Below are 24,351 nucleotides of genomic sequence, written 5' to 3' on the forward strand. Positions count from 1 at the left end.
GTAATGGCCAAAAAGATGTTTGTTTGAACTTCGATAATGAAATACAGTGCATTCAGAATGTATTCAGACCCTTAATTTTTTTTACATTATTTTATGTTGGAGACTTATGCTAAAATGCTTTAAATTATTTATTTTCACATCAGTCTACACTCCATACCTCAGAATGACAAAGCAAAAACCAGATTTTTGATAACTTTGCAGATTTATTAAAAATAAAAACTGATATATCACATTGACATAAGTATTCAGACCCTTTGCTATTACACTTTAAATTTTGCTCAGGTGCATCCCATTTCTCTGGATCATCTTTGAGATGTTTCTACACTTTGATTCGCGTCCACCTGTGGCAAATTCAATTGATTGGACAAAATTTGGAAAGGTACACAAGTCAAGTAGCTTTATTGTCATTTCAACCATTTATAGCAGGTACAGTACGCAGAAAAATTAAACCACATTCCTCCAGGTCAAAAAACTATATGAGACTACACAGGACTACATAAAGTGCACATGTGAAACAGCTCACATGTGACAGTACAATAATTACTAAAACAGGACAATAGTACACAGTTCTGCTGTGGAATAAATTATACTAAAATATAATAATAAATACTGTAAAATGTAAACATAACAAACTACTTGCAGCAAACAAAATGCAGATGGTCAATACAGTATTTGTTTATGGTGTTTTAACAGAATTTAAGAAAGAAATGTGCAAAAATTGCAAAGGGAGTGGAATTGCAAATTTGCAAAGGGAGTGGAATTGCAAATTTGCAAATGGAGTGGAATGGTGTTCCATTGAGAATTAATGTGTGTGTGTGTGCGTATGTGTGTGCATGCGTGCATGTATGTGGATTGTGTTGGTCTAGTCTTTTGATCCGAATGCTTTGGTACCTTTTGCCAGATGGCAGGAGGGTGAAGAGTTTGTGTGAGGGGTGCGTGGGGACATCCACAATGCTTGTGGCTTTGTGGATGCAGCGTGTGGTGTACATTTCTGTGATGGAGGGAAGAGAGATGCGGATGATCATCTCAGCTCTACTCACTATCTGCTGCAGGGTTTTGCCCTGCAATTCCCAGACCAGGTGCAATTCCCAGACCAGGTAATAATGCAGCTGCTCAAGGTGCTCTTGATAGTCCCTCTATAGAATGTGGTGACGGGTGGGAGATGGGCTTTTCTCAGCCTTTGCAGAAAGTAAAGATGCTGCTGGACATTCTTGGCTATGGAGCTGGTGTTGAGGGACCTGTCTATATAAGGTCTCACAGCTGAAATTCATATCAGAGCAAAAACCAAGCCATGAGTTCAAAGAAACTGCCTGCAGATCTCAGAGACAGGATTGTGTTGAGACACAGATCTGGGGAAGGCTACAATACATTTTTGGCTGCATTGAAGGTTTAAAATAAACTGAACTGGATCTGCATAGCCTACTGTTTAATTATTCCCTTTTAATAACTTAAAAATCACAGCAATTTTTCAATCAGAATGATCATCAGGCACACATCAATAGGCAACACATCAATTTAAGTAATTTTGTTGCAACCAAACACATCATTATGTTCACCTGTTAATAATGAGGGTCAATTATGAGCAATCGGGGGAGAAGGGCCTTGGTAAGAGAGGTGACCAAGAACCCGATGGTCTCTCTGGTTGAGCTCCAGAGGTCATGTGTGGAGATGGGAGAAACTTGCAGAAGGACAACCATCACTGCAACACTCCACTGATCTGGGCTTTATGGCCAGACAGAAGCCTTTCCTTAGTGCAAGACACATGAAAGCCCTCTTGTATTTAGCAAGAAAACACCTAAAGGACTCCCAGACTGTGAGAAACAAGATGCTCTGGTCTGTTCCAAGCCTCATCTCTGGAGGAAAACAGACACCGCTCATCACCTGCGCAATACCATCCCAACGGTGAAGCATGCTGGTTGTAACATCATGCTGTGGGGGTGTTTTACAGCACCAGGGACTGGGGGACTGGTCAGAGTTGAAGGAAAGCTGAATGCAGCAAAATACAGAGATATCCAGTAGAGGTCGACCGATACAGGATTTTGCAGATACCTGCAACAAGCTGATAACCAATTAATCAGCCGTTAGTTTTGAAAATTGATACTGAATGAAAAATCATAATTTATTAAAATTCATAAGTTATAGTAGGGATGCACCGATACCACTTTTTCTCTTCAGATTCTGATACCGGAAATCTCAGTATCTGCCGATCCCGCTCCGATACCAGTGTTGTTGTTTTTTGCATAATCAGTTTAGAATATATTTACAATATTGTGTGGAACTAATTGGGTGTGCTCTTTAATATGTAAAAAAAAAAACATAAACCTCTAATTACACATTAGATCAATATAAATGTATAGCTTATTAAGAAACACTTTATTATTAACTAGTATACTGGATAATGTAGCAGCAAAATTAGCAGTAATTCCAGTCGTCTTCAGTAAAAAAGAAACCAGTGTTTTCTTTTAGATTTTTCTTTTTTAAATGTTTCAACTTGTATCTGGACTTTAAAGGATTCAGATCTCTTTTTTGTTTAATTTAGTTGTAAGACATCAGTCCACTTTTCATTCACACCCATTGGAACCCATCCATCCATCCATCCATCCATCCATCGTCAACCGCTTATCCTGTGTACAGGGTCGCGGGGGGCTGGAGCCTATCCCAGCTAACATTGGGCGAAAGGCGCCATTGGAACCCATTCAATTTAAATATTGTTATACATTCTAAACAAATACTAATGATGACAATACTAATAGTTATTAATATTATTATTATTATTGACTTTTAAATACAACAGTAATATATTTAAGTCGTGCACTTTTTAAACCCTCGCGCTTTTATTTTGACATTCTAAACTCTCCAGGAAGTCCTGTATGTGTCTGTTTGTAAGCAAGTTCACAGTAATTTAATTCACTTCTTATTCAAATTCTGGTCAAATGCACATTATAAGTGTACCGAACTATTGAGCATCTACATCTGAGATGCTGTTCGTGAGTAGCGCTCAAATATTGCATAACACTTGAAGGCTAAATATAGCCATGAGTGTGTGTAAACAGAGCAGCGCCATTCACTGATGCTCTGGCGCAGTGTGTGCATTTTATATATTTACTTATTAAACACAGCTTTTTGTGATTCACAGCGCAATTGCACGTCTTCAAGTGGCTGATCGCTTCACTTCTGGTGAGGGGTCTTTAATGTGAAACTAGGGCAAACTAGTGTATTGCAACGTCTTATGCTTTTTTTTTTAACACTTTCAAGATTCAGTGATATTTCTATTTGTATTTTGCGCTGTTATGCTCGTTTAAATTCTCAAAGAAACTCGTCACACACACCGATCACGTGATTATCTAATAAAAATTATAAAAAATGCGTATTAATGTGAGGATAAAAAAAATTATTAAAATCAGATGCGTTTCTGATTTGTTTATACGTTTCTCTTGACAATATATTTCTCAAATCTCTCACTGCCTTTAAATATATAACTTAGCTGACTAAAGCATAAAGGTGGCTGGATATAAACTAATGCAAATAGATGGTAATACATTTTATTTAAACATTTGGCTAGGACTCAAGGACGTTTTTTGTCACATTGTTCCAACCGCTTGAGGTTGTCTTTAATGTTAGCGTCCTCTCAGCCTGGTCCACTAACATACTGCTGTTCTCTATTAATGTAGCATCTATTCAATAAATTAATTACTTTATAATAATATGACATGTACTGTATACATACCTTTTTGTTGTTGGTGTTTTAAATCTGCATTGTTCAGCTCCGTGCAGTGTTCAGCTTCATTCATCGTGCAGTCTAGCGTGTCAAAACCACCACCACCAGGCGTCAGTGATAGTTTTTATTTCGCCTCTAGAGGCCGCTCTCCTATTGTATAATGACAGTGCGCCCTTCCCAGCTGCTCCAGCACCGGACACAATGGATGGGAATTATCAGTGTGGATTTTGTGGCGATAACCGATAGTTCCAGAAATCGTTATCAGTGCCGATTAATCGGCAAAACCGATAGATCGGTCGACCTCTAATATCCATAATGAAAACCTGGTCCAGAGTGCTCAGGACCTCAGACTGGGCCAAAGGTTCACCTTTTAACAGAAAAATGACCCTAAGCACACATCGCAAGTGTGGCTTAGGGACAACTCCGTGAATGTCCTTGAGTGGCCCAGCCAGAGCCCGAACTTCAACCCAATAGAACATCTCTGGAGAGACCTGAAAATGGTCCAACAACGGTCCCCATCCAACCTGACAGAGCTTGAGAGGATCGGCACAAAATCCCCAAATCCAGGTGTGCAAAGCTTGTCGCATCATTCCCAAAAAGACTTGAGGCCGTAATTTCTGACAACGGTACTTCAACTAAGGAATGAGTTAAGGGTCTGCATACTTATGCCAGTGTGATATTTCAGTTTTTCTTTTTATTACATTTGCAAAGTTATCAAAAATCTTTTCTTTTTTTTTTCTTTGTCATTATGGGGTATGGGGTTTAGATGTATGTGGCATAAGGCTACAACATAACAAAATGGGAAAAATCTGAATGCACTGTGGGTGTAGCCCTGGAACTAGCAAATGTGTCCTTAATCATTTACTAGGTGTAAAGGACATGTGGAAAACATTGAGTTCAAATCCATCTATATGAGATCAGCATTTGGAAGAAGTTTGCTTGCACCCAGGCTTTGAACGCAATAGCGCCTCTTAGTGGTTGAACATCTCATTTTATTTATTTGAAATTGAAAGTTCCTGTGCTGGACACTATTTCACACTATCACTCTTAAACAATGTATACTTCCATGAGTAATTGTGAATTTACAACCAATGGCTAGTAAGACAACACTATAATATCAATATATTTAAATACATTACATTGCATTTGTATTAACCTCTTGTAATGTTTAGGACAAGCTTATGTTTGATGTGTCATTTGGCTTCTTAGTTCTAGCAAAGTTAATGTGGGAGGTATTATTGTCAAAGATTTGTGCTTTCAATGCAAAACTACTGTAGCTGCTTTGTCCATAGTATAACCTGTCATTTAACCAAAAAATGTGCAGGCTGATTTTTTTTGGCTTTTGAAATTAGTTGAGCCTCTACCATTTTGCCATAACTCTACTCTTGATTAACCACACATTTCACATTGATCAATTTTGTTTGAAAATCTCTTAAATCATGGCAGAATCATTTTAAATCTTAAAAAGGACTTTGATATATTACTTAATGGAGATTGATTTAAAAACCCCCTTTGGACATTTGGGTAAAGCACTCAAGCTAATTTATTGTAACTTAAAAAATTATATTTTAAATGATGAGTTAATGAAATAAAATGAAAACCAAAATGATGTACTGCAGTTTTAGCTGCTTGGACATAAGTACTGTTCTCTTGCTTTATAATGTTCTGTATCCTCACTTTTCTGTCTGATTTTGGAATCTCTCATTTAATTGGAATACTAATGACAATTATACATGACAATGTGAATCTACCCACTATTTAACAGCATTCAACTTCTGTTAAAATTAAAAAAAAGATAACTGCTGTTAGAAGGTATGTTGATCATAAGGGCCAAAGAGGCAGAAATAAGACTACATAAGTCTATTTAGAAAAGGGAAAGATTTCGTTTACTTGTGAGTAAAAAATGACGTTCATATTCCGCAAACAAAACATAACAGTTTTCTCAAAAACACCTGTACATTACTAATTATTTCGGTGTCTTCTCTCTGTAACACCTGATCTGGTTGTGTGCGTAATCATGTAAGCATGCTGAGCTCAGCATAAGATTTCGATTTTACACACACGGATTAAGTCTGAAAAACTGTGAAAAAAAATCTAATCTGTTGTGCAGGAACTCATTCTCCAACATAGACTCAATCCGAGTCTCCCTCTTCAATGCCAACTGCTCCAACCACTCCTGCAAGCTCCTCTTCGCTGCCTTTAAGCCGTTCACCTGCATACATGAAGTGGGAATACAGTATGTACAATATCAGTATGTGTTTCTGCTTTGGTGAACAACAGAATACTAGACATTACAGCAGATGCTTATTACTGGATGACAAAACATGGCTTAATTGGGTCACTAGAGCTTCTAACAAGTAAACCAAGAGTGTAGTAGAAATTATTGTCATAGGGTCTATAGCAGAGGAGGGTGTAGACAGAGGAACTGTGTCGATGATGTCATCAAGAGGCATCAGATCTCTGGGGCTTTTGTAAACCACATAGCAATTAGCCTCACATGAAACCATATCTAAGCTCATTACAAAATGGCTCTTCAGCTCTAGTTTTGGTAGATTGCTTATTATGTGATCGAGAGATTAGATTTTCAGTTTCAGAAACCAAACACATTTACGGTAAATATATCTCACAGCAGCCTAAAAACAATGGATGTGATGTATTCTAAGTAAAACTTTGTGTGTGTCAAGTGCATTATCTACCATTTGTGTCAAACTTTAAACTAAATGCCTGCTATTTCTGCAGAATTTATGCTTTGTAATAAGTCAGAAATAATACTATAATAATGTTGTTTAACTTTGTTGCCTTGGGCCACCCATAATATTTTCCTTCCAAAAATACTGGGGGTAATTTGTCCTATATTGGTAGCTATTTATTTATTATTTATTAATCCCAATATGGTCAGTAAGTGGGAGGGTAAATGCTCTTGTTGTCTCGCTCCTTTACTGGAGATACAAAGGCACCATTTACACCTTGAATTAACATATGTTTTCAGTGATCAGATCGCTATCAGATAGCACTTGACCACATTTAGAATAGGTGTAAATGCACTTAAGACATATTGTGATCAGATAACTGACATCACATTCGGTCAGAGATGGATTCGGACCCAGGGTTGTTATAGTTTGGGATTTATATTTAGTTTTTGATTCTATATTTCATATTCAATTTTTCATTTCAATTTAGTGTAGTTTTTTCAGTGATTTCTAGTTTCTCTTTAGTTTTTTTTATTGTATTTTTAGTATTTTATGGCTGCCAAAACATTTTCAATTAAGAAAAAACCCTGACTGTCAAAATGATGGAAATCTATAGGTATTTATATATTTATTTGAATTTATTTTTATAACTGTTAATTTTAAATATGTTTTTGTCATTTGAATGCAATTTTAAATATATATATTAGGGCTGTCGATTTAACGTGTTAATTTAGTGCGATTAATTTCATAAAAAATAACGTGTTAAAAAAAATTACGCAATTAATCACCCCCAGACTGTAATAAGGAAGATTCCATCCTGAGAAATGGAAGCTTGTAGTACAACCTGTCTACTCCAGAGGGCAGTAAGTGAAACTTCAGCTGTATGAAAACGTGCAGTTTATACAGTGAAGAAATCAATCCATCAGCAGCAACAACACAAACATGCGTAACATTCTTGCGTTCAAAACACTTGGAGCGCAAATCCGAACTAAGTTGTGTTCTAAGTATTAAACTATATTTAACTTGACACAGTGACCTCAAAATTTTATGTTTATGATGCGACGCACCCGAGACACTACACAAGCATGTCTGACGCAGATGTAAATTGACTGGGTCCTTAAACAAGCCCTCATAATAAATCTTGAACTGATTGACAAATTCACTTGAAATTGATTGCTGTGAACTGTGTGCCAATGATTGACTTATGATCAATAATATGGTAGTAAACAATACATTGTATTCTAAAGCTGCTTTTTGTATTGTCTTATCAATGATGGACTCTTCTGCCACAAGAATGTAATGCATTTAATTATCTGAATATTTTTTATTTTATTTATAATATATATATATATATATATATATATATATATATATATATATATATATATATATATATATCATTTTTAAAAGATAACTATGTATCATTATTTCATTATTATATATGATATATATATGCAAATATTTGTAAATGCCATTATTTAATCAGGACACCATGTAATTAATTTGATTAAAAATGTTAATCGATTGACAGCCCTAATATATATAAGTATCTCACAAAAGTGAGGACACTCCTCACATGTTTGTAAATATTTGATTATATCTTTTCATGTGACAATACTGAAGAATGTAAAGTAGTGAGTGTACAGCTTGTATAACAGTGTAAATTTGCTGTCCCCTCAAAATAACTCAACACACAGCCATTAATGTCTAAACCGGTTTAACCGGAGGGTTAACAAGGAGGAGCTACAAGATGATCAACCATCAGAATGGGGAAAAAATGCAAGTGATTTCGACCAAGGCATGATTGTTGGTGAAAGACGGGCTGTATTTCTGTAACTGCTGATCTCCTGGAATTTTCACACACAACAGTCTCTAGAGTTTACTCAGAACGGAGAATGGGCAGTCTGGTTTGAACTGACAGAAAGTCTACAGTAACTCAGATAAACCCCTCTGTACAATTGTAGAGAGCAGAATAGCATCTCAGAATGCACAACACATCAACCTGGAGGCGGATGGCCTACAACAACAGAAGACCATGTTGGGCACTTTATTAGGACCATGGTGTTCCTAATAAAATGCTCAGTGAGTGAAAATCTGTTACAGATCCCGGGCTGATGTGGGACTGTAAAAGTGAATTATGTCATTTGTATGCTGAACACAATTAATTTGTTTTCTTTATATAAAACATTACATTAAAATGAAAAACATTTAAAATGAACAGTTTTCATAAATAAATTCAAATAAATATATACATATATAAATACTTATAAATAGTTATACTTATAAACTTATTAATTAAAATTATCCATTCGTATTTTTAAAATGAGCTAAAAGACCATTTTCAGTTACCACAGCCTCTGATGTAAAATGCAAGTAATGTTTTCATTTTTACGTGGGTAACTTTGGTAACCGGGTCTATATCCGATCACAGAGTGGAGACGCATTTGACTGCATGGTGTAAATGCATACCAGCTAAACAATATCCAGATACTATCTAGATATTAAATGCGTGTTAAGGTGTAAATGGGGTCAAACAGAAGCATCACAGATGTGTACGGGTGAAAAGGCATCCTCGTGATCAAACCGAAAGTTGTTACAATTGCCACTAGGGTGCAAAATGCGATAGTCACATCTGGAGGTCGCAGACAGTGAAAAGATGTCTCAAGAAGAGGACCAGTCTAAGTCAATGTTTCATGTCATACTCACGTATGAGTTCAGCAATGGCTTTCTGTGTTCGTCTTCCTAATTTCTCAAGCTTTTTGGCAACATCCCTCTTCAGATCCCTATTACAAACACAAAACAGTTAAAGCATTTTCACTTAATACTGGACAGTTTTGATAAACTATAACAGACAACAGTTTACACTAATCCGCCACAACATTAAAACCACCTGCAACTATGCAGCCCCATACACAGCAAGCTACAATGCACGGTGTTCTGACACCTTTCTATCATGGCCAGCATTAAGTTTTTCAGCAATTTGTGCTACAGTAGCTCTTCTGTGGGATCGGAGCAGACGGGCTAGACTTAACTTACCACACTCATCAATGAGCCTTGGGCGCCCATGACCCTGTCACCGCTTCTCCGGTTGTCCTTCCTTGGACCACTATTGCGCTGTGAATACTTTCCGGATGCACTGTATCTTGATTTCTAGATAGACTAGGTTTAGATAAAATTAATACTTACACTGGCTAAGAATTATTTCTTAACATCTGGGTTTATTCGATTTTAATGTATTTTATAGTTACACTGTTGACAACTTCCCCCTGTGGTGCATTTGTAAATTTGTCTTTTTCCTATAATGAAATTAACTTGGATTTCTCTATCCAGGTTGCCTTGCATTCCAATAAAGAACGTACAATTTGAATCATGTTGGAGTATGTTTAAAAGTTGAAAAATCTAATCGTGAATAGTCCATATGTTTGATAAAATCAAGACTACATTTTTTTTTTTTTTTACACATCGCCCAGCCCCACCTTATGCTTGCCCATTTTTTCGGCTTCCAACACGTGAAATTCAAGAACTGACAGTTCACTTGCTGCCTAATATATCCCACCCCTTGACAGGTGCCAATGTAATGAGATAATAAATATTTATATTATTCACTCTGCCAGTGGTTTTAATGTTGTGGCTGATCAATGTATATGATATATGAAACTACTGTGTATAATAATTAAAAATGTATTGGTTATACCAGTCTGGTTTCCTTGGGGCAAGATTGGACAGATCCTGAAGACACAAGAGAGAAGAAGAGAGAAAAAAAAAAAACCTGATTTAATACCAGAGAAATGTTCTGACCATATGACATCATGTTTGAATCCTGTAAATTTGGACTGAGGGAAAATACACTCACCACTTCCTCAATCACAGGCTCTGGGTTTGCGGCTTCCAGCTGGTCTTTGACCTTGTCTTCCACTATAGGAAAATAAAACAGGACCAGTCAGGCAGCCTGTAACTCAACACCTGATCACCTGCTGATGCATTATCACTCATCATGACAATTACTAAAAGGTCAACAGCCTCAGTTTAATGTGCTGGCAGATTTTTTTTTTTTTAAGTAAGATTAAGGGTGATCATCATTGACCCAAATACTTCAAGACCTTAGTAAATAGCCTAGATAAATTATTCTAAACACAGTGGACTGCCTTTCATCAATTGTCATTTATCCTTCCACAACTTACCGCATGTGAACCGGTGTGAGTGAGTTTTTAGACTAAAAAACTTCCTTATGATTATCCCCATTGTGTGGGGATAATCATTTACGCACGTGTTGGAATCATAAACCCCTTGAGACACATGGAGTTATTTTTTAGAGACTTGACAACTCCTGTATAGATACACTTCAGCTCTGTTTAACAATGAGGTATCTGCAGGCTGGTTTGAGAAAAAATTATTATATACAGTATCTCACAAAAGTGAGTACACCACTCACATTTTCGTAAATATTTGATTATATCTTTTCATGTGACAACACTGAAGAAATGACACTTTGCTACAATGTAAAGTAGAGAGTGTACAGCTTGTATAACAGTGTAAATTTGCTGTCCCCTCAAAATAACTCAACACACAGCCATTAATGTCTAAACCTCTGGCAACAAAAGTGAGTACACCCCTAAGTGAACATGTCCAAATTGGGCCCAAAGTGTCAATATTTTGTGTGGCCACCATTATTTTCCAGCACTGCTTTAACCCTCTTGGGCATGGAGTTCACAGAGCTTCACAGGTTGCCACTGGAGTCCTCTTCCACTCCTCAATGATGACATTACGGAACTGGTGGAGGTTAGAGACCTTGTGCTCCTCCACCTTCCGTTTGAGAATGCCCCACAGATGCTCAATAGGGTTTAGGTGTGGAGACATGCTTGGCCAGTCCATCACCTCAGCTTCTTTAGCAAGACAGTGGTCATCTTGGAGGTGTGTTTGGGGTCGTAATCATGCTGGAATACTGCCCTGCGGCTCAGTCTCCGAAGGGAGGGGATCATGCTCTGCTTCAGTATGTAACAGTACATTTTGGCATTCATGGTTCCCTCAATGAACTGTAGCTCCACAGTGCCGGCAGCACTCTTGCAGCCCCAGACCATGACACTCACACCACCATGCTTGACTGTAGGCAAGACACACTTATCTTTGTACTCCTCACCTGGTTACCGCCACACACGCTTGACACCATCTGAACCAAATAAGTTTATCTTGTTCTCATCAGACCACAGGACATGGTTCCAGTAATCCATGCAATTTCAAACTGTTTGCAGGCTTTATTGTGCATCATCTTTAGAAGAGGCTTCCTTCTGGGACGACAGCCATGCAGACCAATTTGATACTCTGTGTGGAGTATGGTCTGAGCACTGACAGGCTGACCCCCCACCCCTTCAACCTCTGCAGCAATGCTGGCAGCACTCATACATCTATTTCCCAAAGACAACCTCTGGATATGATGCTGAGCACGTGCACTCAACTTCTTTGGTCGACCATGGCGAGGCCTGTTCTGAGTGGAAGCTGTCCTGTTAAACCGCTGTATGGTCTTGGCCACCATACTGCAGCTCAGTGTCAGGGTCTTGGCAATCTTCTTATAGCCTAGGCCATCTTTATGTAGAGCAACAATTCTTTTTTTTTAGATCCTCAGAGAGTTCTTTGCCATGAGGTGCCACGTTGAACTTCCAGTTACCAGTTTGAGGGAGTGTGAGAACGATGACACCAAATTTAACACCCGCTCCCCATTCACACCTGAGACCCTTGTAACACTAACGAGTCACATGACACCAGGGAGGGAAAAGGGCTAATTGGGCCCCATTTGGACATTTTCACTTAGGTACTCACTTTTGTTGCCAGAGGTTTAGACATTAATGGCTGTGTGTTGAGTTAATTTGAGGGGACTGCAAATTTACACTGTTATACAAGCTGTACACTCACTACTTTACATTCTTCAGTGTTGTCACATGAAAAGATATAATCAAATATTTACAAACATGTGAGGAGTGTCCTCACTTTTGTGAGATACTGTATACAGTGAAATAAAATATATCTAAAACTCTGAAAGATCAATATGATAAGCTTTTCAGGCAAACCCCAAGTAATTTGGTCGGGTTTACAGATTTAAACATTGACATCTTAATTTTTACTAAATTCTGATTGGTCAATCTTTTGTTGTTCTTTTTCAAAAAATGTCCTTGATCTTTTGGCACATAAGAGTTCATTGCACTATGAAAAAAAAAATTTAAGTTTCAGAATTTAAAACTTCCTTGTCACTGCAAAAAAAAGTGCGTTTGTTGAAACCAAGCTGCCAAAACGACTTGTTCTCTACTTCCTTCACATTGTGATGTCACCCTGTGGTGGACATTTGCATCTGAATGCCTCCACTAAGAAAAAAAAACCCTCCACTTTACCTTATCGCCCTGCCCAGTAGCAGTGAGATGGCAAGGAGAGAGAGCAGGTCAGTCAAGAGCAGAGAGCCAATCATAACAGTGGGTGTTTACTGTCAAGTCTTAAAGAAGCAGCACCAAAACTGAGCATTTCTGACAGAGGGTCAGAATGTGGGTGGACCATATATTTGTTTTACAAATATATTACTGTGTGAAATAAATAAATAAAATAATAATTAAAAAAGGCACATCATGACCCCTTTAATGTATTTGCCCCCCTAAATGCATGCCTGGTGCCCCCCCCCCAGTTAAAATAGCCTACAAACACCACTGTAGAAATCGCAGAGGTGTTCTCACCTGATGCCGGTTTTGCTTTGGGCACCTGTCTCTCCTTCAGCTCTTCATCCTCTGGGGTGTAATTCCTCAGCTTCAGCTCTCTACAAACATATTCATTCATCCATACATGTTTTAATATCTCAAATCATTAAAAGTAATTTACTAACAATTATGAACAGGTGTTTTATCATTGTCATCATTAAAAGGGATCATGAGATGACGTTGCAGTCATATTAACACAACAATAGGAAACCCCATTTACCAGCAGATGGCAGTGCAACAAAATAGATTTACCCTAGTTTAGACACCGGGCAACTGATGCTATTTGAGTGATGAAACTGGCATGTGGTGGCATCTAGAGAGTACATTCACTCAGCATGTGTACAAAGCTTCCCTTCATCTTTGTAGCACTAGCTAATTTGCATGTAGCACCTGTTCTATAGGCTGTGTCTTGGGACTGCAGCCTCACAGCTGAGAGGGGTAGAAACAAGCCCAATTATGTCAACTTGGTCTCAACCAGCAGGTTTATTAACATCTTTGCAAGTTACTGCAATGTGTGTTGCTGGATCTCCAGGGAACCACAAAGGGTTCTTCATCTTCATAGGCAGATCAACAGAGGATGGGCATGAAGGAATGTTAAGAACTCATTCTCATCAAACTACTCACTGGTTAGTCTCTTGAGATGTGTGCTCATTTCGTTCTTGAGGATGGGGCTATGGTATGCCCACATTCCCCATCACCTTATCTAAATAAGCGCAGGTAGAATCAAACCATGTAATTAGATGGACTGAAACTGACCAAACTGATTGTAAGTGTCAGCTCTGCATCTTTGTGACTGAGTCACCATTGCATTCAATATTCGTTTTCAAAATTAAGTGTAATGAAGTGGGAACAACATGTTCTCAAACAAAAAGCACGGCAACTGTTATCTTATAAGGACAGTTCACCCAAAAATGAAAATTCTCATAATTTACTCAACCTCATGCCATCTAAGATGCGTATGACTTTCTTTCTTCTGAAGAACACAAATTAAGATATTTAGAAGAATTTTTCAGCACTGTAGGTCAGTTTAATGCAAGTGAATGGTGACCAGAAATTTAAAACTGCCTATAGAACTAAGATAATCTTCGAAAAATCTTTGTGTTCTACAGAAGAAAGCTATCTGGGATGGCATGAGGCGGAGTAAATTATGAAATAATTTTCATTTTTGGGTGAACTATTCCTAAAGGGATCCAAAAAATTTTACTGATTAAGTTGTTCCAAACCTGTATGACTATCTTTCTGTCATGAAATGCGAAAGGAGACTTTAGGCAGAATGTTTGCCCCAGTCAACATTCACTTTCATTGCATCTTTTTTGCTTTCAGGCCTAATGCCTTACATCTCTTATTGTGTTCCACTGAAAAAAAGTCATACAGGTTTGGAACAACACAAGGGTGAGTAAATGGCAGAATTGTCATTTTTGAGAAGTACCATCTGTTTAATAATATTTCACAGTCAACCCCTCTTAAGGCCCTGCAAAGCTCCACAAAATATTATTCCCAAAGAGGAAAACTAAAAGGAATGGGAAAAACACTAAAACAAGAGGCTGAAACAAAGAGCTGGACTCGTCTCCTTGTCCCAGCTTTTCTGAAGAGACTTCCTGACCACCTGCTGGAACAATACTAGACCACTGGCTTTCCTCATCGACAGTGGAGCGGCCAAACAATCCTACACTTTCGGAATGTCAACACCCATTTGTCAAACTCTAAGTGAGCGTTACAAACCTCCTAAGGCTTTCTGTATTAAACTGTGGCCAAGGGTTTGGGCAAGTTGGCTAGAACAGTATCCTGTTTTCTAATTTAATCACATAAAAAGGACTGGATTAATAATCGAGAAACAAGCTGTTGTGTTCTTGAAATGCAATGAGGGATGAAGAATTATTGAGGGCCTTGATAATTTGGTGGACAGTCTTTCATTGCTCAGAGCCTATGCAATAACCAATGGGACCATAGGGTATCCAAAAATAGACAACAGTGGTACAGTAAATCTTGACTGTTGACCAAACTCATTTACAAAGAACATAACAAGTTTTGTGACTAAGACTGGTTGTTACTCTGATGCAAGGCTGGATTTAATGCTTTTATGAACCGAGTGACAATTGTCCCATTGCTTAAGATGACTGGTGTCTGTCTCCGGTGATGGCTAAGACTTATTCTTCATGAGTAGATATTCATTATCTGCCTCACCTCACTTCAGAATTTTGACAGCTTTTACAAAAGCCACACAGTTGCCTGACAAAAGAGGTATCCTCTATTCAGCCTGGAAGTCCATAATAATGAGCAAAACTTTTATGCACAATAAAATACAAACAAGCTAGCTTTGTGACACAGCCATGGAAACACAGTGGCAGTTAAACTGGGTCACACTTTATGATAAAGTTGTATACATTAGTACCAGTAGGCGAAAGAACATTAGTTAGCACAATAGTTAACATGAACTAATAATGAATAATAATTTTACAGCATTTATCTTGTTTAATGTTACATGTATGTACTAATATATTTTTAATATTTAATATTTATAAACACAGTAAACAAATGTTAATTATTAGTTAATGATGTCTAATGCATTAAGTATGGGATAATGTACAGTCAGCCGGTTGGTATCACACAATAAACCCTGACAGGGTGATCAGGGGTATTATCAACCTGAAGGGATTAATTTTGAGATAGCAACCAGCTGACTGTACATTATCCCACTTATTACATGGCTATTAACCAAATAAATAAATACATGGACAAAAAAATATTGATTTGCATTGAAATTAAGAAATCAATCACTGAACAACTGAAATCCACCTCTGGTTTGAGTCGGAATTCTGTTGGGTGTCTGACTCCTCATTATTCAGCCAATTACAAGACTACATGCCAAATAAACAAATGCACCTGAAACATTGATTTGAGTTTAAATTATTTTATTAGCTTTCTTGTAGAGATTGCACAGCGATCCGAGAAGCAGGAGAGACGGCATGCAGAACCCAGATGAGCGGACTGGCACGTCTTAATCCCCATATATACGGTTGTAACAGAGCAATATCTGACCACTGGATGGTGCCATTGACCAATTAAGAATAGAGTATTCCAAAGAGCCATGTAATAACTAATGTTATTATACAGACCCTTAATGTAAAATGTTACTGTTAATATTAATGCATTCTTTAAATTTTCAGCACCCTGTCTAGACCGGACACAAGCGGCGCATCGCATCAAAAGTAATAGAACCCCATTATAATCAATGATGTCAACACTGGAACCATCCGTTGCGGCACGTCCATCGCACCAATAAAAAAAACGGGTGCCCCATTCCATTTTTTGCTGCATGCACTGGCGCAACTACACAAAATAATCTGTTTAGAATGTTTGTGTCTAAACGCCCAGTGTAGACAGCCTCAAGACGTGCTCAACGGACGTGCTCGATGTAGACAGGATGCAGACAGCTTTTCCAAACTTTTATCATAAAAATATAACAAAGATCTTCTGCAGCAACAAAAAGTCTGTTTATTTCATTAGTTTTTGTTTTATAAAATAAACACAGAATGACATCAGAAACAATCATTCTGTTAAATTTCTGTAAAGAGAAGTATTACCTCGTAAGGTATGGCAGCATAGGATGTGTCAAAACAACAAGTCTGTTGGGTGACGAATTGTATTACCACTGTCTCATTGTTTGCAACCCAAGCCATGTTGCAATTTTAATATTGCATGCTTAAAGAGACACACCTTTAAACATTCTGTCCTTGTCAACCTCTCATTTCACCTCCTCCAATGTTAATGCCTACAGACTACACACAAAACTACAGTCCTATCAGAATCCATATAGGTTGATGGGATTATTTCTGAAAGCTTATAATGAGAAACAAGGGAGACAAAGACCAGATATTGGTTGGTGAATGTTTATGAACGTTTGCAAACTGTCAGTGACAAACACCTCTTGAGCTCTGGGAGAAGTGCACAAGGGTTCTGGGAGTTTGAAATTAAACAATGAAAAAAACTGTGGTGAGCTAGTTAGAGTGACCTTTACCACACAGCCCTCCTTAAACTCATGTAAACAGAGTATTGCTTTGTTATTAATTCTCCATTTAGAAGGCAGTCTGTTTAACTATATGCTATTTGTTTATAAAAGTGAAAGAACTGTGAATCACACAGTTTAGTTTAGTTTAGTTTTGTGGTTTATAAGTAAGATGGCTGTGATCTGCACTTGTTTGTGTTTACCGGTGTCTCTCTTCTGCTTCAGATTCCTCTAGAGCTCTTTTGCCTTCAGGCTCTCCATCCTCAGGTGCCCGCCCCTGTGGTTAAACAATAACTCATTAAAAGGAATGGTTCACCCATGAATGAAAATTCAACATTTACTCACTTTATGCCATCACAAGATGTTTCAATGAAAGTTACACAAAGTTTTTAGAAGAATATCTACACTCTGAATGTCCATAATATGTAGGTGAATAGTGACCAAAACTTTAAAGCTCCAAAATGCATATAAAGTATTCAGACACCTTAATTTGTTTCACATTTTGTTGTTGCAGCCTGGTTAAAATACTTTAAAAAAATTCACATCAATCTACACTCCGTACCCCATAATGAAAAAGCAAAAATGGATTTTGATAACTTTGAAAATGTAATAAAGAAAAAACTGAAATATTACATTGACATAAGTATTCAAACCCTTTGCTATGACACTTAAAATGTATCTCAAGTGCATCCCATTTCTCTGGTCATCTTTGAGATGTTTCTACACTTTGAGTCCACCTGTGGCAAATTCAATCGACTGGATATAATTTGGAAAGGCACACACCTGTCTATATACAGTGCTGTGAAAAAGTATCTACCCCCTTCCTGATTTCTTCCATTTTTGTGTATTTTTCATACCAAATTGTTTTAGATCTTTAAACCAGATTTAACATAAAACAAAGGCAACCTGAGTGAACACAAAATAGAGTTTTCATATAATATACATACACACACACGCGGCCAAAAGTTTGGAATAATGTAAAGATTTGCTCTTATGGAAAGAAAGTGTCATTCAACTGATCAATGTATGGTCAGGACATTAATAATGTAAAAATGTACTCTTACAATTTGGAAAAAAATGAAAAATAATTCAGAACTTAAACTACTTAGTTTACTACTTAGCAAATAGTTCTCTAAAAAATCCTCCACGTGCAGCAATGACAGCTTTGCAGATCCTTGGCTTTCGAGCTGTCAGTTTGTCCAGAACCTCAGGTGACATTTCACCCCACACTTCCTGTAGCACTTGCCATAGATGTGGTGTCTTGTCAGGCACTTCTCACACACCTTACAGTCTAGCTGATCCCACAAAAGCTCAATTATCTGTTGTCCAATGTCTTGTTCAATGTCTGTTGCTTTGCCCACTCTAACCTTTTCTTTTTGATTTTCTGTTTCAAAAGTGTCTTTTTCTTTGCAATTCTTCCCATAAGGCTGCAGCCCTGAGTCTTCTCTTTACTGTTGTACATGAAACTGGTGTTGAGCAGGTAGAATTCAATGAAGCTGTCAGCTGAGGATATGTGAGGCGTCTATTTCTCAAACTAGAGACTCTGATGGACTTATCCTCTTGTTTAGTTGTACATCTGGACCTTCCACATCACGTTCTGTCTTTGTCAGAGCCAGTTGTCCATTTTTTGTCCAAAATCTGTACATTATCCCAAATTTTGGCCACCAGTGTGTGTGTGTGTGTGTGTGTGTGTGTGTGTGTGTGAGTGTGTGTGTGTGTATACAGTGAGGGAAAAAGTATTTGATCCCCTGCTGATATTGTACATTTGCCCACTGACAAACAAATGATCAGTCTATAATTTTAATGGTAGGTTAATTTGAACAGTGAGAGACAGAATAACAACAAAAACATCCAGAAAAACGCATGTCAAAAATGTTATAAATTGAATTGCATTTTAATGAGGGAAATAAGTATTCGACCCCTCTGCAAAACATGACTTAGTACTTGGTGGCAAATCCCTTGTTGGCAATCACAGAGGTCAGACATATCTTGTAGTAGGCCACCAGGTTTGCACACATCTCTGGAGGGATTTTGTCCCACTCCTCTTTGCAGATCTTCTCCAAGTCACTAAGGTTTCGAGGCTGAAGTTTGGCAAACTCGAACCTTCAGCTCCCTCCACAGATTTTCTATGGGATTAAGGTCTGGAGACTAGCTAGGCCACTCCAGGACCTTAATGTGCTTCTTCTCGAGCCACTCCTTTGTTGCCTTGGCTGTGTGTTTTGGGTCATTGTCATGCTGGAATACCAATCCACAACCCATTTTCAATGCCCTTGTTGAGTGAAGGAGGTTCTCACCCAAGATTTGACGGTACATGGCCCCGTCTATCGTCCCTTTGATGCGGTGAAGTTGTCCTGTCCCCTTAGCAGAAAAACACCCCCAAAGCATAATGTTTCCACATACATGTTTGACGTTGGGGATGGGGTTCTTGGGGTCATTGGCAGCATTCCTCCTCCTCCAAACACGGCGAGTTGAGTTGATGCCAAAGAGCTTGATTTTGGTCTCATCTGACCACAACACTTTCACCCAGTTCTCCTCTGAATCATTCAGATGTTCATTGGTCAAACTTCAGACTGGCCTGTACATGTGCTTTCTTGAGCAGGGGGACCTTGCAGGCACTGCAGGATTTCAGTCCTTCAGTCCAATGTGTTACCAATTGTTTTCTTGGTGACTATGGTCCCAGCTGTCTTGAGATCATTGACAAGATCCTCCCATGTAGTTCTGAACTTATTTCACCATTCTCATGATCATTGCAACTCCACATGGTGAGATCTTGCATGGAGCCCCAGACCGAGGGAGATTGACAGTTCTTTTGCATTTCTTCCATTTGTGATTAATCGCACCAACTGTTGTCACCTTCTCACAAGCTGCTTGGCGATGGTCTTGTAGCCCATTCCAGCCTTGTGTAGATCTACAATCTTGTCCCTGACATCCTTGGACAGCTCTTTGGTCTTGGCCATGTTGGAGAGTTTGGAATCTGATTGATTGCTTCTGTGAACAGGTGTCTTTTATACAGGTAACAAATTGAGATTAGGAGCACTCCTTTTAAGAGTGTGCTCCTAATCTCTGCTTGTTACCTGTATAAAAGACACCTGGGAGCCAGAAATCTCTGATTGAGAGGGGGTTGAATACTTATTTCCCTCATTAATATCCAATTCAATTTATAACATTTTTGACATGCGTTTTTCTGGATTTATTTGTTGTTATTCTGTCTCTCACAGTTCAAATTAACCTACCAATAATATTATAGACTGGTCATTTTTTTTTTTTGTCAGTGGGCAAACGTACAATATCTCTACATATATATTTGTTTATAAAAGCAAAAAAGTTATCCAACACTATATTACCCATGTGAAAAAACGAACTGCCCCTTTAAACTTAATTGTTTAGACTGGTTGTGCCACCTTTAGCAGCATCTCAATCAGGTTCTGGTCACCATTCCCTTGCACTGAATGGACCTACAGAGCTGAAATATTCTTCTATAAATCTTAATTTGTGTTCTGCAGAGGACAAACTCTCATAGCTTGAATCATATTGCTTATTGCTTTAATAATGTATTTAAATTACGGGAAATATTAAATTGTTTTAGTTCAAGATTGTTCAATAAATGGACAGTTTCCACAACAAGTGATTATTAACACCTTCTACAAAATCCATCAAATCCCAAAATCCATCAATCCATTCGTTCAGTTACACATTAATGTAATAGTCATCTTTCAAACTGTGAGATTGATCAGTATTTGTTTAATGATCAATCATTCAAAAGCATTGCAAAATCACCTGAAGTGGAACTATTTGTAACAACTATTAGCTAACGATAATTAATACATGCATAAGACTCAAACTAAAAATTTTAATTACTTAAATTAATAAATTACATATTGTTGATAACAACATACTTATTCGCTTATATAATGAACACGCGACTGCTTTACTGTTTTGCTAAATATAGCAAGTTAGCCAGTATCTTTCTTCCCATGTCTAAACAAAATTAATATTTGTTACGCCACTCACTTGAAGTTGCCGGTCTCTTAGAGCTTTTAACCTTTCTTTCCTTTTCAAAGCTTGCTCTTGTAATGAACTCACAGCCTTCTCCATGGCTAAATAACAGCGTGGGTAGCAGCTAGCACGATCATTGAATCTGTAATCGATTATGAGGTCTGTTCAACTGGTCAGTCTTGAACATAAATAAATTAGTAAAATACATTGAACAGTTACATTTTAAAAGAATCATTTACATTATTAATATTTTAGTGCATCAGTGATTCATTTTGTTATATTAATGATCAAGAATATGTCTTTGACATTGCACACAAGGGCGCATTAACGCACGGGTTTATACGGGCTGAACCCCTGGAGCCTACAACTGCCATTGGGGCACATTTTCCCCTATCCATGTTCGCGGGAGGAACACGTTTAAATGCTTTCAGCGGGAGACGCGGTTGTTGACATGGTGACAGTGCGCAACCGTTAAAGGCGTCCGTGTAGTGCTTGTTCAAATGGAGATATGGAATTTATATCATTGCTCAATTATCAGAAGTAAGTCATTAACAAATACGTGTATATCTTCAACAGCAAGGTGTGTGGAGCATGCAAAAAAAAAAGAAGAAGAAAAAAAAAAAAAGAATCGAAATATTTAAATAAAATGATATGTTAACACAGGAACTATAACTCATATGAATAGAAAATCCAGCCCACACAAGTTCTTGAAACAGGCATGCAAACACCCCGGAAGGAATGTCATGGTGTGGAATGTAGGGCATCACCATGGCAATACAGCTGCCTCTAGGTCTCCTCTTCCCATTGACCAGTGCTGGTGTCAAATAGTGTCAAAGATGCACTTTGTAATGGGATAAATGCAAATGGTGCATAATGACCCTCTTCCTCTCAAACTGTGATTTTATTAAATGGATAAATAATATAAAATGACAGTAAGTAAAATAATAAGCATTTATTTGTTTAACAAATATTGAGTGAAAAGGCACAATGCTGCATCTCTTTCAGGAGGAGTAAATGTGTTGTTTAGGTTAGTGCTTAATCTATGTCAAAAGACCATTGTCAAATGCATTTTAGTAATTTATTTTTTTTGCTATTTGTATAAATTCTATGTTATGTTTTGTTTGCTTTTTGTACTTGCTCTATATATTTGTATTTCATCTCTCTTTCCTTTGTAAAGCGACCTTGACATCTTGAAAGGTGCCATATAAATATTATTATTATGTGACAGGTTAAATGTGTCGCAGAACATTCGCATAAACGTGTGTCTGATCATGAAGGATGCAAATGGGCAAGACTTCATTAAATTAGATAATTCAGAGTCTCCACCAGACCCATTTTATTTGTATGGGTGCACAAGGGATCCAATGAGCATATTATGGATTTTGAAAATAAAAGCGTGTTTTGTTTTTACTCTCAAAAGCTTGAGCTGAGTAATAATATTGATGTATTAATATTACATTTGGTACCACACTGTAAACTAAACAGCGTTCAATTGCTTCAGAAGACATGGATTTAATCACTATGGATTAAATTGTATGGTGTCATATGGATTAAATTTATGCTGTCTTTATGTGCTTTTTTGGAGCTTCTAAATTCTGGTCACCATTCACTTGCATTGTATAGACCTACAGAGCTAAACTATTCTTCTAAATCTTCCTTTGTGTCCTGCAGAAGGCAGACTCCCATAGCATGAAACATATTGCTTATTTCTGAAAGGGATAGTTCACCCAAAAATGAAAATTCTCTCATTATTTACTCACTTTATTGATATCCCAGGTGTGTATGACTTTCTTTCTTCACCATAACACATTTGAAGAAAAATAGAAAAATGTATTAGCTCAGTAGGTCCTTAAAATGCAAGTGAATGGAGATTTTTCTTTTGAAGCTCCAAAAATCACAGACAGTCAGCATAAATGCCATCAATACAACACCAGCTGTTAAATTAATGTCTTCTAAAGCAACAATATCTCTTTAGGTGTGATTTTTTTGTTGAAGTTTGTTAAAAGAAAATGGACAGTTCCCACTACAATAAGAGTAATTATTAACACATTCTACAAGCATCAAGAGCTTATTAAAACAGTTTCGTGATAAAAAATTAAAGTCAAGATTTTAGGTTAAAATGTATAATGAAGGAAAAGCTTTGTCTTAGATCATGTTTTGATGGGTTTTTATGCACTTTTTACCTTTACTAGTTCGTTTTAAATTGTCCTGCAGTGTGTAGCCTATTACTGTAGTCCATGCAGACTCTCTCAATTAGGCTAATAAGAGACCATATAACCTGCATGTATTAAAATTATAAAAGAATATTAAAAATTATTCTTAAAATCTCTTTAGATCTTTAATCAACTTTCCAAAAAGTATTGTATGTCATGACCTACCCATATACCAGATCGTCGTATAAATTGCATAGCAAGGGGCGTTGGCAAAAGTGTGGCAAGAGTGGTGTAAGGGGTGTCATCTAGTAAATTCGTCTGACTCGCGGGGAGGTGGATGGGCGTTGTTATGTATGTGGGGTGGCAAGAGCTCATTTTTAGGGTGGCAGATGCCACCCCGTGCCACGATTCTGACCCCGCCCTTGCCAAACAAGGCTCGGTCAAGAGCTCAAGCACCATGATGCTTTGATGACTTTTCCTTCATCTATGCAGAACTCCTCCCGGCCATATCTTTGTTTGCTCTCTGCTGCCACTGTAATAAGTGTACGAGAGGAGGGGAGTGGAGTGCGTGCACAGACAAGTGCGTTTAACTCCCCTAGAATTCCTCTGACAGTGATGCGCACGTATGCAGCGTCTAATCTGCGATACTTCTCCAATGTTGCTCTCGACACTCTCTAGTTTTCTTTGCTCGGAAATGCCATTTTGACACACCCGCCATCAGAAAGGCATGTAACTTTGGGAGAGCTTGGCAACCAGGTAGTGGACAGCTCTACAGAAGCATGCTGTGTCTCGCGAACAATATTCCCTGGGTCTTCGCGGAGTCCACTTATTTTGTTTCCCTGTGGATGTATTGTCAAATGGTTTAATTGACGTTTGAGTGGAGGTAATACGCAGAAGGGCGAGGGAGAATGGCTTCGAAAGAGCGACTGTACGAGCTGTGGATGTTATATTACACTAAGGTGAGTCACTAGCCAAAGATCGCTCGCGCGTGTACGACACCTGTTGGCTTCCGAGTTTGTGTGGGCTCGAGCTGCTGCAAACTTGCCACTGTCAT

At 37.9% G+C, this 24,351-nt stretch overlaps 2 protein-coding genes across 4 annotated transcripts in view; one reads left to right on the top strand and one right to left on the bottom strand.

The window, feature by feature from the left end:
- Positions 1-170: 170 nt before the first annotated feature.
- LOC127657546 (coiled-coil domain-containing protein 12-like) lies at positions 171-21,581 on the bottom strand. The gene is made up of 8 exons (XM_052146390.1): positions 21,478-21,581; positions 21,160-21,286; positions 17,352-17,425; positions 13,122-13,201; positions 10,262-10,323; positions 10,103-10,137; positions 9,115-9,191; positions 171-5,930 (listed from the first exon to the last, which is right to left on the bottom strand). Exons 1-8 carry the CDS (start codon positions 21,540-21,542, stop codon positions 5,851-5,853), a joined length of 600 nt encoding a protein of 199 aa, XP_052002350.1. The 5' UTR covers positions 21,543-21,581; the 3' UTR covers positions 171-5,850.
- Positions 21,582-23,915: 2,334 nt separating this feature from the next.
- The window catches only part of LOC127657945 (neurobeachin-like protein 2), an 83,962-nt gene continuing 83,526 nt past the window's right edge, over positions 23,916-24,351 (top strand). For all 3 annotated transcript variants that reach the window (XR_007972340.1, XM_052146967.1, XM_052146969.1), the window contains exon 1: positions 23,916-24,256. Coding sequence is in view for 2 of the 3 variants with exons in the window: in XM_052146967.1 (XP_052002927.1) it covers positions 24,206-24,256 (51 nt within the window). In the remaining variant the exon portion in view is untranslated. The remainder of the gene's footprint in view (positions 24,257-24,351) is intronic.

The sequence above is a fragment of the Xyrauchen texanus genome, chromosome 17 (assembly GCF_025860055.1).
Source record: "Xyrauchen texanus isolate HMW12.3.18 chromosome 17, RBS_HiC_50CHRs, whole genome shotgun sequence".
Taxonomy (NCBI): domain Eukaryota; kingdom Metazoa; phylum Chordata; class Actinopteri; order Cypriniformes; family Catostomidae; genus Xyrauchen; species Xyrauchen texanus.